Source organism: Rhinolophus sinicus, chromosome 17, assembly GCF_057876585.1.
Source record: "Rhinolophus sinicus isolate RSI-liver-muscle chromosome 17, RSI-T2T, whole genome shotgun sequence".
In the NCBI taxonomy this organism is placed as follows: Eukaryota; Metazoa; Chordata; class Mammalia; order Chiroptera; family Rhinolophidae; genus Rhinolophus; species Rhinolophus sinicus.
In genome coordinates this window covers 126,277,112-126,290,921 of record NC_142517.1, presented here as the reverse complement: position 1 = coordinate 126,290,921, position 13,810 = coordinate 126,277,112, and the positions used below count along the sequence as shown (strand labels likewise).

The 13,810-nt window shown below is 35.3% G+C and overlaps 1 protein-coding gene across 3 annotated transcripts in view; it reads left to right on the top strand.

Annotated features, from left to right (window-relative positions):
* The window catches only part of DPP10 (dipeptidyl peptidase like 10), a 1,313,078-nt gene that overhangs the window by 833,421 nt on the left and 465,847 nt on the right, over positions 1–13,810 (top strand). For all 3 annotated transcript variants that reach the window (XM_074335439.2, XM_074335432.2, XM_074335443.2), the window contains exon 2: positions 13,381–13,495. In XM_074335439.2, coding sequence (XP_074191540.1) covers positions 13,381–13,495 — 115 coding nt within the window. The remainder of the gene's footprint in view (positions 1–13,380; positions 13,496–13,810) is intronic.

Here is a 13,810-nt window from a genome sequence, read left to right as displayed (position 1 = left end):
TTATTTTTGGTGTTGAGTTATAGGAATTCTTTATAAATTTTGGATATTAACCTCTTACCACATGTGTCACTGGTAAATATCTTCTCCTATTCAGTGGGCTGTCTTTTCATTTTGTTGGTGGCTTCATTAGTTGTGCAAAAACTTTATAGTTTGATGTAGTCCCATTTGTTTTTTTTTTCGTTTGTTTGTTTTTGTTTTTCCTTTTCTTTCACTTGCCCTAAGAGATATATCAGGAAAAAAAAAAATACTACTAAGAGCAATGTCAGAGAAATGCCTGTGTTACTGCCTGTGTTTTCGTATAGGACTTTTATGGTTTCAAGTCTTTTATTAAGGTCCTTAATCCACTTTGAGTTTATTTTTGTGTATGATGTAGTGTCATCCATTCCCCCCCTCTTTTGCATATTCAGTCCAGTTTTCCCAACACCATTTATTGAACAGACTGTCTTTACCCCACTATATATTCTTGCCTTCCTTGTCATAGATGTGACGACCATATAAGTGTAGATTTATTTCTGGGCTCTCTATTCTGTTTCAGTGATTTGTATGTCCATTTTTATGCCAATATCATGCTATTTTGATTACTATGGCCTTGTAGTATAATTTGATGTCAGGTAGTGTGATACTTCCAACTTTGTTCTTCTTTCTCAAGATTTCTGTGCCTATGTGGAATCCTTTGTGGTTCCATGTAAATTTTAAGATTATTTGTTCCTGTTCTGTGAAAAATGCTGTTGGTGTTTTGATATTCAACTGAATTTATAGATTGCTTTGTGTAGAATGGACATTTTAGCAATGTTAATTCTTCTTATCCAGGAGCTCGGTATATGCTTCCATTTATTTGTATTTTCTATTTTACTATCATAGTTTTCCAAGTACAGGTCTTTAAACTCATGGTTAAATGTATTATTTTGGTGCAATTGTAAATAGGCTTGCTTTCTTAATTTGTCTTTCTGATTGTTTATTAGTAGTATGTAAAAATGCAACCAATTTCTGAACATTAATTTTGTATCCTGCTACTTTAGTGAATTCATTTATCAATTATAGTAGTTTTTGGGTGGAATCTTTAGGGTTCTCTCTCTACTCGTCTATTATGTCATCCGCAAATGGCAGTTTTACTTCTTCCTTTCTAATTTTGATGCCTTTTATTTCTTTTTATTGTCTTATTGCTGTGGCTAGGATTTCTAATACAATGGTGAATAAACGTGGTGAAAGTGGGCATCCTTGTCTTGTTCCTGATCCTAGGAAGAATGCTTTTAGCTTTTCCCCAGAGTATGATGTTGAGGTATATTCTCTCTATTCCCACTTTGCTGATAGTTTTTATTATAAATGGATGCTGGATTTGGTAAAACAATTTTTCTATATCTATTGATATGATCATATGATTTTTATGTTTCACTTTGTTTACCTGGTGTATCATGTTAATTGATTTTGGTTATTGAACCAACCTTGTATCCCAGGAGTAAATCCCACTTGATCAAGTTGTATGATTTTTTTTTTTAAATGTATTGCTGAATTTAGTTTGCTAATATTTTGTTGACATTTTTATATTTGTTCAACATGGATATTGGGCTACAATTTTCTTCTTTTCTAGTGTATTTAGTTTTGGAATCAGGATAATGTTGGCCCCATGAAATAAGCTTAGGAGACTATCCTCCTCTTGAATTTTTTGTAATAGTTTGAGAAGAATAGGTGTTGATTCTTCTTTGAATGTTTGATACAATTTACCTGTAAAACCATCTAGTCCAGGACTTTTGTTTGTTGAGAGTTTTTTGTTTACTGATTCAATTTCATTAATGGTAATCTGTTCAGATTTTCTGTTTCATCTTGACAGTCTTAGAAGCTTTTATGTTTCTAGGAGCTTGTCCACTTTTCCAGATCGTCCAATTTCTTGGCATAAAATTGTTCTTTGTGTTTTCTCATAATCCTTTGTATTTATGTGGGGTCAATTATGACTTCTCTTTCATTTTTATGTTATTTATTTGCATCCTCTCTTGTGTTATACTCTTGTTGGACTGATTCCTTTATCATTTTGTTATCTCTCTCTTTATCTCTTATTATAGCCTTTGTTTTAAAGTCCATGTTGTGTGATATAAGTATTGCTAACCCAGTTTTATTGTTTGTTTGTTTTCATTCATATGGAATGTCTTTTTCCATTCCTTTCAGGTTGTTTGTCTTTTGATCTGAAGAGAGTATGGTATGTTGTTGACAGCATATGTTAAGGGTCTTGTTTTCTTATCCCTTCATCTACCTTATGTCTTTTGATTGGAACATTTAATACACTTAAATTTAAAGTGATTATTGATAGATACATAGTTATTACTATTTTATTATTCATATCTGTGCTCCTTCCCCATCCCCCCCCCCCTTGTTCTTCTTAAATAAATCCCTTTAACATTTCTTGTAATACTAGTTTGGTGGTGATGAACTTCTTTAGCATTTTCTGGTGTGAAAAGCTCTTTATCTCTCTTTTATTATTTTAATGACAGCCTTGCTGTGTAGAGTAGTCATGGTTGTAGGCTTTTACTTTTTATCACTTTGAGCATTTTATGCCAATCCTTTCTTGCAAAGTTTCTGCTGAGAAATCAGCTGACAATCTTATGGGAACTTCCTTGTAAGTAACTATTTGCTTTTAGAATTTTCTCTTTCTTTTTAATCTTTACCATTTTAATTATGATGTGTCTTAGTATGACCCTCTTGAGGTTCATCTTGTTTGGGACTCTGCACTTTCTGGAATTGTGTTTCTGTTTTCTTTGCCAGGTTAGGAAAGTTTTCAGTCATTATTTCTTCAAATAGGTCCTCCGTTTCGTGTTTGCTTTCTTCTCCTTCTGGTACCCCTATGATGTGAATGCTATGTATGATGTTGTCCCAGAGGTCTCTTAAGCTATCCTAATTAAAAAAATATATTATTATTATTATTATTATTATTATTATTATTTTCACTGTTCCAATTGTGTTTTGTGCTACTTTGTTTTTTCATATCACTGATTCAGTTCTCTGCTTCATCTAATCATCTGTTGATTCCTTCTAGTGCATTTTTAATTTCAGTTTTTGTATTCCTCATTTCTGACTGGTTGTTTTTTAAGGTTTTTATTTTTATTTATTTATTTATTTAATTTATTGGGGGTGACAATTGTTAGAGAAATTACATAGATTTCAGGTGTACAATTCTGTATTACATCATCTATAAATCCCATTGTGTGTTCACCACCCAGATTCAGTTCTCCTTCCATCACCATATATTTGATCCACCTTACCCTCATCTCCCACCCCCTACCCCCTTTACCCTCTAAATATTTATTTTTAATTAAAGTTTATTGGGGTAACAATGGTTAGTAAAGTTCCATAGTTTTCTAGTGTACAATTCTGCAATACATCAGCTATATATAACATTGTATGTTCACCACCCAGAGTCAGTTCTCCTTCCATCACCTCATACTTGATCTTGTTTACCCTCATCTACCACCCCACTCCCCACTTATCCTCTGGTAACCACTAAACTCTTGTCTATGTCTATCAGTTTTTGTTTCTTTGTTTGTTTGTCTTGTTCCTTTGTTGCCAATTTTATTATTTATTTATTTATTTATTTATTTATTTATTTATTTATTTAAGCTTGCTATCTCTTTGAAGTTCTCACTAAGTTCCTTGAGTATTCTTATAACCATTGTTTTTAACTCTGTATCTGGTAGATTGGTTGCCTTTATTTCATTTAATTCTTTTTCTGGAGTTTTCTCCTCTTCTTTCATTTGGGACATATTTATTGGTTTCTTCATTTGGGCTACATCTCTGTGTTTGTTCTTATCTATTAGGTAGATCTACTATGTCTCAGTCGTGGCTGGTCAGACTTATGTAGTAGGTTCCCTGTGGTGCCCAGTGGTACAGTCTCCCTGCTCACCTGTGCCAGGTGCTCCAGGAGTGTCCTTTGTATGGTTGTGTTTGTTCTCCTGTTTAAGCTGAGCATTGATTGCTCTTGGCACCTTGGTGAGTGGGATTCATCCTCAGGCTGACTGGCTGTGGTGTTAGGCCATGTCTATAGCTTACAGGCTGCTGTGCAGGGGGCTTACCCTGAGGAGTGGGGTTTGCCCCAGTGGGGTCTTTCACCTGTTGAGGACTCCCTTTGGGTGTCTTGCTTGTGGAGGGGCTAATTGAGTGGTGCTCTGTTGTGATCTGAAGCCGATCTCTGGATATGTTGGTTATGGGCCTTTTAGGAATGGCTGTGGTATAGGCCCAGGTCATCCACTGCTTGTGACCTACCTGAGGCTACCTAGTCAGAGCTACAAAGTGATGGGTGGTTGGTAGCTGCCTCTGCTGGATCTGGAGGCATGTGGGAGAGGCCACAATGTTAATAAAGAATGGAACCAGTACCAGGCCTGGGGTAACCCTGCAAAAGTCCCAGGGCACTCTGAGGTCTGCTACTTCCTGCCAGCTGCCCGTAAGGCTCAGCTGCTGAAAGAGCCTTAAGCTGTATGTGACTTGGATGACGCAGGATCTTAGGGAGTGTCCAGGATAGGGTGAGTGACATTCATCAAGTTAATTTAGATTCTGTTTTGGTTCCAGTGCTAAACCTGGAGCTACTCAGCAAAAGGCTCAGAGTACACTGAGGCCAGCTGCCACCCGCCTGAGGCCTGCTGACCCCTGAGAGTTGTCTAAGAATGACTGCACTGTGGGCTGGGGTTTCTTCTGGCTACCAAAGTGCCTCTGGTGTTGTGCAAGTTGAGGCCACCTGTTTGCTAGTGGAAGAGCCCCCTGGGATGTGCTATGCAAAGCTGGCTGCTGGTTATGGAAAGTGCCTCTGGCATTTCTTGAATTAGGTGCAGCGGACTCCAAGGGAATCACTAGGGTGGAACTTGTGGAGTTCAACAGGCCAATGAAGATATAGATTTGGCCATGTGGGGGAGGGCTCAACACAGGAAAGATGGTGCCCACCTGTAGACTACATGGGAAGAGGGTTCTACACAGGAAAAATGGCAAGTCTCCCTCCAGTCCTCACACTGAAGCCACATAACTTATTCTCTCCTTGTGTTTCTGGTGTCTTTCCAGTTACTGTTCCTTTGTCAGAGATTAGGGTGAATGCTTGCTAGCCAATGAGTCTGTGTTGTGGCCCTTTAAGAGGATATCTGGCTTTCCCACAGCTTTGTGTCTCACCTGGCCTGTTGGAATCCCTACTGTTTTCACAGCCAGATGTTGTGGGGATTCCTCTTCCAGGCACCAGTACTCTGGGCTGGGGAGCCTAATGTGGGGTGTTGGTCCCTTGCTTATCTGGGGGGGGGGGACCTCCTTAGCTTTGATAATCTTCCTGATTCTCCACTGCCATACACAGGTGTGGGCCAGCCCATTTGGTGTCTCCATCCCACTTACCAATCTCAAAGTGCTTCTTTATATCTTTAGTTATAGAACTTCTGTTCAGCTAGGCTTCAGCTGGTTCTCCAGGTTCATTGTTCTGTTATTTAGTTGTAATTTTAATGTGGTCATAGGAGCAGGCAAGCACATCATTTATCTACTCCACCATCACGCCCCCCTCTATATTCACTTTTGTTCATTTTTCCTTTTGCTCTTCAAACTTAATAATTTCAAATGACTTGTCTTCAAGTTCATGGATTTTTTTTCACTGTTTGAGTCTGTTGAATCCCTCTAGTGATTTTTTCTTTACAGTTATTGTATTTATTTTAGCATCCGCATTTCTGTGATTAAAAAAAAAAAATGTCTAAATCATTGTCGATACTCTTATTCAATTTATGTCATTTTCCTGATTTCCTTTATTTCTTTGTCCATGTTTTCCTGTATCTCTTAGAGCATTTTTCAGATAGTTGTTTTAAATTCCCTCTATTGTAAGTGTGAAGGCTTTGCTATTTTACTGTGAGTTTGTAGATATTTATATTGTTCCTTTGGGTGGACCATGTTTCCCTGATTCTTTGTATGCTTTGTGATCTTTTGTTAAAATGTTTGGGCATTTGAAAAATAGCCACCTCTTTCAGTCTTTGGAGACTGGCTCTTTGTGGATAAAGATGTGCACTAGTCAGTCCAGCATGAAGGCTTAAGATATTCTCAGGTCTTTTGGCAGCATTTATCCTCCCTGGGCCTGTGTGCAATTTTCCCACCTCCTCGATTCCCCTGCATACATGACTGTTTTAAAATGTCTTTATTTCCCTAAAAAAAAATGTACCCCTGTTTTCTCTTGAAGGCTTAAGTATTCTACTGTTCCTCTGCATGTATAATTTTACTCTAAGATCCTGCATGTCTGCAGTTCCCTTGCAGTTTTCAGGCATCATGGAAACTGCCACTGTCTTCTATGGCTTCCAATCTTAGATCCAGAGTATGCTGCAATTTCTGTCTGACCTCAAGTCAGGCAAGACAGAAACCCTCAGGTAGTCAACAGATAGGCCAGATATGCAAAGAACTTCCACTCATTTCCTTCCAGCTGAGGGAAGCGTCTGAGGATTAGGCCACTTCCTCCTGATGCTGCTACATGTGCCAGGGAGGGGATTGGACGTTGAACAATTCCTTAAAACTTCTTACATTTTAGAGTGTGGCCTTTCCTTGATTAGACGTTTGCTTGGCTGCTGCAGATCATTAACTGGTTTGCAGAACTTCCAAAAATAACTATTTTAGCCAGTTTATTGTTGTATACTTGATGTTCCTGTGGGGGGAATAATGGCTTGGAGGTTTCTAGTCTGCCATCTTGCTGATCTTGGATCTGTTTGTTTGTTTTCTTTAATTGCTTTCTTATTGTTTCAGTTGTGGTTTAGAACCCTAAACAGGTTCAGAGTGGCAGGTGTTTAGCTAAATCTCTAAATCAAGGTACTAGAAATGTAAAACTATTACTGCATAATATATTGATGATAGCTGTCATCTTTGTTTTGTTTCTGATTTAATGGTGATCCAACCCGGAGTGTGTCACAAGCAATCATAATGTCAAATTACAATTGAGATAATTACTAGTTCATTTATAAACAAATCAGTGATGAACAAATAAAACTAAATCAGAATTTAAAACAGTAAAACAAACACCAATAAAAGACTCTTCCTTTGCATTTTTTAACAAGCTCCTAAGTGATGTTGTTGTCTATAGCTCATACTACGATTAGCACTGATTCAACACTACTTTGTGTACATTGACAGCACAAAACTATAACAGACATTATGTTGAAAAATGTATAAATTGTGATCTTTTACCAAAAATATACACTTTGTTTAGTAGAGAGTCCTCTAATTAGAGAAGCGTAACAAATGAAGAAATTGTGAGCATCCATGAATAAAATGAACAATTTTAGGAAGCAGTAAGTATTATAAGTATTAAAATACAAATTAAATATGAGAAACAATCTCTACAATTATATTTTCTTTATTGATATTCTTAATTGGTACGTTGCAAGGGAGTATGACTGTATCTCTTCATGGTTGATATTATTTCATAATATTTAATTGTTATTTATATTGAGCGCCTGCATTTAATTCATTAAAATTTTATTTAGTATATATTCATTTATTTATTTTAATTGAGTTTACTTTTTTATGTGCTATCTTTTTCAGGCAGACTTTTCAGACAATGTGAACTTAATTAAAATTTTGAATTATTTTCTTCTTTCAATATACTCTCAAATAGTATAAATGTACAGGAATTATTTGTTTCTTTGATGCAAAATCTATGACCCCATACCTTGGGGAGCTCCTTAAAAATTATCTTAATTGCTTTCATGTTTATTGGTCTATTTCACATTCTAAATTTTGTCAGTTATTTTTGCTGGAAAAAAAATGTGTCCTTGTTGAACTTTCTAAATACTTAAGTGTGTATTTTAACACTTTCCACTTACTAAAAAAAAATTATATTTTCTGATTCCTTTTTTTATTCCTGATTTTTGTATAGTTATGTAATCCCACTACATCCAGCACATCAGTTTTTAGGAAATGCTGATTACATATTCAAAGAACAAATTTTATTTCAAACAAAGAAATTAATAACTTCCCCCCTCATTTTCCAAATACAAATTTTGTGATTTCCTATTTTATGTCTCCTTCTTTAACTTTTTATTATATTGGTAATTAGAATTGGCCTAATGTTGAATCTCAAGTTTTTCACACCAGAGGTGGCTAAACATTTCTTAACAATGATGTAAAATCTTTGCTCATCAATTTAGAGTTTTTTCCATGTGTCTTTAAAAGTCTTAATTCTATGTTTTTGTAATATCATGAAACAATATAGAACATTTAAAAGTATTTTAACTTCCTCTAAGATATTTTCCAATTATTCAGTATAAATGCCTTCGGACTATTTCTGACTTATTCACAGTTGAAATTATTCACTGTTTTGAATGTGAACACAATGCATAAAGTAAAATCATTTAAATAAAAAAGAAAATCAAACTTGAGCTATTTAACAGAAACTACTTTTTTTTTTTTAATTTGAGGAACTTATTAACTTTATTTCAGAAAACATTAACAGTCTGTTTTTGTGAAGACTTAAGCACATCGGAAAGGTTTTAAAGTAGTAAAAGTTAGGGAGAGGATAAGAAAAATTTCATAAGAAAAATGAAGAGGAGTTTTTGAATAATGGATGTGGATGTTTGGAGAACTTTACTTAGAATCAACGTATTAAATACTAATACTCTAAACCTGAAAATCTAAGTTTACCTTTTCAAATAGCTATAAAGGTATTTTAAAGAACCTTTGCTGTGGTTATAAGAAAGTAAACATGTAGTTGAAGAAAACTTATTTTTAATAAAACACAGTCACATCCAATCTACAGACACAATTTCAATATCATAGTTATTTTATCCCTTGTATCTTCCTCTGAACATTATCACTTTTTGAGACTATTTTAATATGGAGGAGTCATATTTCCTCTCATGATGCATATGGCAGATAAATATGGAGTTTTCCAAGGGGAAGTACGCATGGAATACTATGAAAAACTATTGGTATCCTTCACTTCATCTCTTTTTAAGAAATTATGTCTGTTGGTTAGGCTTTTGTCCTTATTTGCCAAATGAAATTATATATAAACTTTGAATATTTTCTGCTTGTGATTTCCAACATTTGGTCCTTTGCACTTGAACAAATTAAAAATGCATTTGGATTTAGGTAAACTATGTGTGTTGTGGACATCTTTGTCTTATATACTGTTCACTGAAGGGTAGTATTTTGATTGGCAGTAAATACAACATAAATTGCTAGGTTACAGATCCAGTTTAATTTCGTCTGTAGCACCAACATGTGTCCCGACAATTGCAGCACTGAATATCGTCTGGAATTCGACACAGTGTTTTAACTGTTGTGTCCATTCACTGGAGGACTGACTTACAAAAGCAGCTCTACATATGGAGCATTAAATATTTGTGCTTGTATCTCTGGGCCTCTTTTGAGAATATAATATGTCAATGCTGGCTGTGTTCTGTCTCCAGAGCATCTACTTAGATGAACATGTTACAAGCTCCTTGTATGTTTCATTTCTCAGTCTGGGGCAAAGCACCATATCTGGTCTGTGTGGTTGATTGCTTTCATGTGTTGACTTATAGAAAGTCACTGAAAAGCAAAGATAATTAGGACCCCCTTCCACAGCAATAAAAACTAGTGTGTAGAAGATTGCTGAAGACTAAGAAGTTAACTTCAAGAATGGCAACTGTGTTTTGGAATGCAAACATCAGATAACTGAGGCTGAAAATAATTGCGGTCAAATTAATCTTTAGCAAGTAGCTACATTTAAAAAGTTTACTATTAATGTGTATTTAGCTAATGGCAGTGTATCTCTATACCCTTTCAGGTCTTTATTTATATTACTTAATGAATTGGGCGGTCATTTTCTAAGCACCTATTAAAAGAACCAGAGATTGTTACGCCAAGGAATCAAAAGTTATCTAAGATGTGACTCTTAATTTAGGGAGATAACAAATTCACCAGAGATATGATGGTTCTTTATACATGGATTTAAGCATTACCATCACTACCACCACCATTATTGTCATGATTATCATCATCATAACTGCTGTAATTCAATCGTTCACTCATTCATTCATTTTGTATTATCTATCATGTACCTAGTATATACCAAACACTGTTCCAAATAGAATAGAGCAAAGAACAAGATGAACTACGTTACTTAGATTACAAAGCTTCTCTTTTGGAGAGCGGAGGCAGATAAAATGAATACTTAAATAGCTTAATATATATTTTTATAGATATGTCATTAAATGTGATGTGACATAATATACTCCGAAAATGATAACTCTCTAAAGAAAATTTAAGATGAATGAGGGGATAGAAGGAGACATGGGATATTATTTTAGAGAAGATGCTCAGGTGAGGCTTTCCGAGGAAGGAGCATTTGAGATAAGACTTGAATGAGGAGAAAGAGTGATCTGTGCACGTATATGAAGGAAGAACCTCCCAAGCACTTCACTTAGTGTGTACTTTTTTATTGTACATTTAAGGAAGAGTTTGTTTAAATAATTTGTTTTAATTCTCGCAAGATTTAAAAAAATAATTATCATTATGAGTATAGTTACAATTCACATTTTAAAAAAATATCTGAGTTTTGTAAAAATTACAAGCATGTTTGCAATCTGATCACTATTAAGTAGAGTTGGTTTTAAACCTATTGGTACAATGTATTTTAGGCATTTTTTTTTATTCAGAGGAAGGAAAATCATATTTGGGTTACACAATTAGGGGAAATTCCCAAAAGAGGAGACGTTTGAGCAGGATGTTGAATGGTTGACTGCGTCTGTTAATTGGATGCACATGAAAGGGGTTGGATGGAGGAGACTTAGGTGATAGGATGTACAGTGGATGGAAAGGGAGAATTATAGTAAGAGTTCATTAAATCTGCAGTTTCTAAAAGGCTCTTGTGGATGCTAGATGCTTTGGGCATTGATGAGTCAGAGGAGCTACACGTTCTCATGTGCATTCTTTAAGAAAAACAACAAAACTTTTTATTCAAACATGTTTTATCATTTTAAAAGTGGTGAATTTTCCCAATTTGCTGGGGGAATTTAAAGTTATTTGAAAGCATTATGGAATCTAGGACAGCTTTTATATAATTGAATTTTCTCAAAGAAAAGGTACTGGTATTATGTAGGCATCCAAATCATTCCTTGATTCATTGATTTATTGATTTATTTATGCATTTATCCTAAAAATTCTTACTTTAAGGAGAGCATATTATAGTGGTAAAGAGTGTGTTTTCTGAAGCCAGTGTCTATGGAGTGGGCCCTGAGATCTCCTAACTTATTATTATTATTATTATTATCTCCTAACTTATTAATAGTAAGTGGATTTATTTTTAATCTCTCTAAATCCCATTTTTCTCATCTGTGAATCTGTCAAAATGATAGTGCTCTTACCTGATTTTATGAGAATTATGTGAGATTATCGACATAAAATACTCAGTGTAATACCAAATGCACAGTAAGCCATCTAAGCTATTATTTCTGTGTTAGACAGTATCTACTAGACCTCACGTGGTGGTTACATCATATTCCAAAAGTGAAAAACACAATCTGAAATTTTTCTAAGAATTTGCCTTATGTGCGAGTAACAGTGAATCAAGATCAGAATCAGTTTATTTAAATTTATAATTTACTCTTGATTCTTTTACTAGATTAAGAAATCAGCTACAATTTCCTAATCTTATTCTTTTTTCCCTTTTTCTTACACTGTGAAGTGAAAATACTTGGCTCATCTTCCTTGGATTTAATAGATATGAAAGCGATCAGGATTCATGGCCCAGACACCCACTTCCTGTCGTTTCTTTCTTGAGATGAGTGTTTCACAACTTTATGGCTATTGGGCCATGGTAGGCTTTGACTTACAGCACTGATCCTTCTAACCTGTCTCTCTGACTTCTGAGTAGTCTTGAAGTTGAGCTTTAATGTGGAGAATAACTGACCATCACACCACCTAGATTCTGATGAAAACTCACCTATAGACGTGTAGTAACATTGCATTTCAGCAAATGGTTTATGGTCTTAAGAAAACTATTGCTAATTGTGTTTACTCTAATGCTGATGATTTGGGGACCTTCTGTCTTGATTTATGTGGAAAATATGAATAGAAATTCTAACCAAAATGCAAGAGGAATGCAAGTGTTGGATAACAAGCATTAATAAGCATGACAAAGAAGTGTGGGGCAAGTCATTTAAAAAAGAGTAGAATTGTCTTCTGCTGAATTTGTTGCATCAGTGTGAAAGACAGAGTTCAAGTGGTTGATCACAGATGGGGTAAAACAAACAAGAACAAAATACCCCCTGTGCATGGTGTCCTCTTGCGTTTATTTAAGGCCTAGTTCAAATCCAAAGTGTTTATGGCAGAATTGAATACCAGTTTCACTATATGAAAACTGGCTTCAATGCTTTAACCTGTGAGTCACAGGAACACATTTATAGTTTATTAAATGTTTGCTATACTGTTTATCTTTGTTTAAAGCAGGGCTTCTTGGGTGATTTATGTACACATAGTAAAATTCATATTTTGTTTTATTTGTCCCCAAAGCACTTAAATAATTGTGAATAAAGAAGGTTCTACTGGGGAAGGAGGCAAAGAGGTTAGGGGATGAGGCAGGAAGAAACAAGAGACTTGGTATTTTATATACTTTATTGCAAAGAAAATCTGGTATTCATTTCAAACCAGTGTGGTCTGTGCTGTGATTTCGTAAATTATGCTTGCACGTTTCTAGTCAACAGAGTAGAACACAGATCATCTGAAAATGAAAAGCTTTACTCGATGCATTGTGAGAAATGCTCAAGTTTTTCTTTCCCATCAATCTTACCTCCTTGACAATATCATGCATGCTGCCTAGGGAGGGGATGTCATTAACTATTGATATAGAAGCACTCATTTCATTTAGTTACTACACCCTGTTGATTTTTATGAGTGGTGGGAGAACTGTTTAAAAAGGACCTGTTGTGTTGACAACTGTGCACTGCTCTGCAGTGAACAGCATTTTGAATGATTTTCCCATTTCTAATCTTCCTCCATCCACCCCATCCAGTTAAAAACACAGTCTATAGTGCTTTGGGAATATTTGTATTTAAATCTGTATTGTAAGTTCCATTGTAGCAAGAAAAAAATGTAAATGGCACACTTTATTTCCATAATTATTTTGCAGAGTATTTTGGCTATCATCCTACTGTTTATAGTCAGTGCATTTAAAATCATCATTTTGAACAGTAGGCATACAGCTCTCTTGGTTTATCTCTTAGAGAAATAAGATTGCCCCCCAAAAGATAGTCATTTATAATATATGCACCTCTGAATAATTAAATGAGCTACTGAAGAGGAAAGATTCTAATCAGCTTTCAAACTGTGATTGTGCCACACACTGAATCATTTCTTTATGAATACATTTCTCTTGGAGCATGTATAATTATAAAACTTTCTTTTCTATCTCGGTAGGAACTGGGAAGTAACAGCCCTCCACAGAGAAACTGGAAGGGAATTGCTATAGCCCTGCTGGTGATTTTAGTTGTATGCTCACTCATCACTATGTCAGTCATCCTCTTAACCCCAGGTAATCTGTCTTTATTCCTCTCTTATGATGGTATTGTGGATGATAACGTCACCGTCAAATGCCTTAGGAGGGTAGCCATGTATGGTGCCATAGGGTGCGTTAGCATTGGTTGGAATAAAAAAAAAAAATCACCAGACATTTTGGAAGGACAGTAATTTTGCTCAAATATCATGCGAGATATTTTCAGGAAGCTGAAATGTAAAGTACATACATTGAAAATGCCAAGGAGATCTTTGGTCTCCATGCTACTTAGAGACTTATAGTTGCCAGTTTCATAAATGCAGGGGACATTTGAGTTTTAATGTGGGTTGCAGA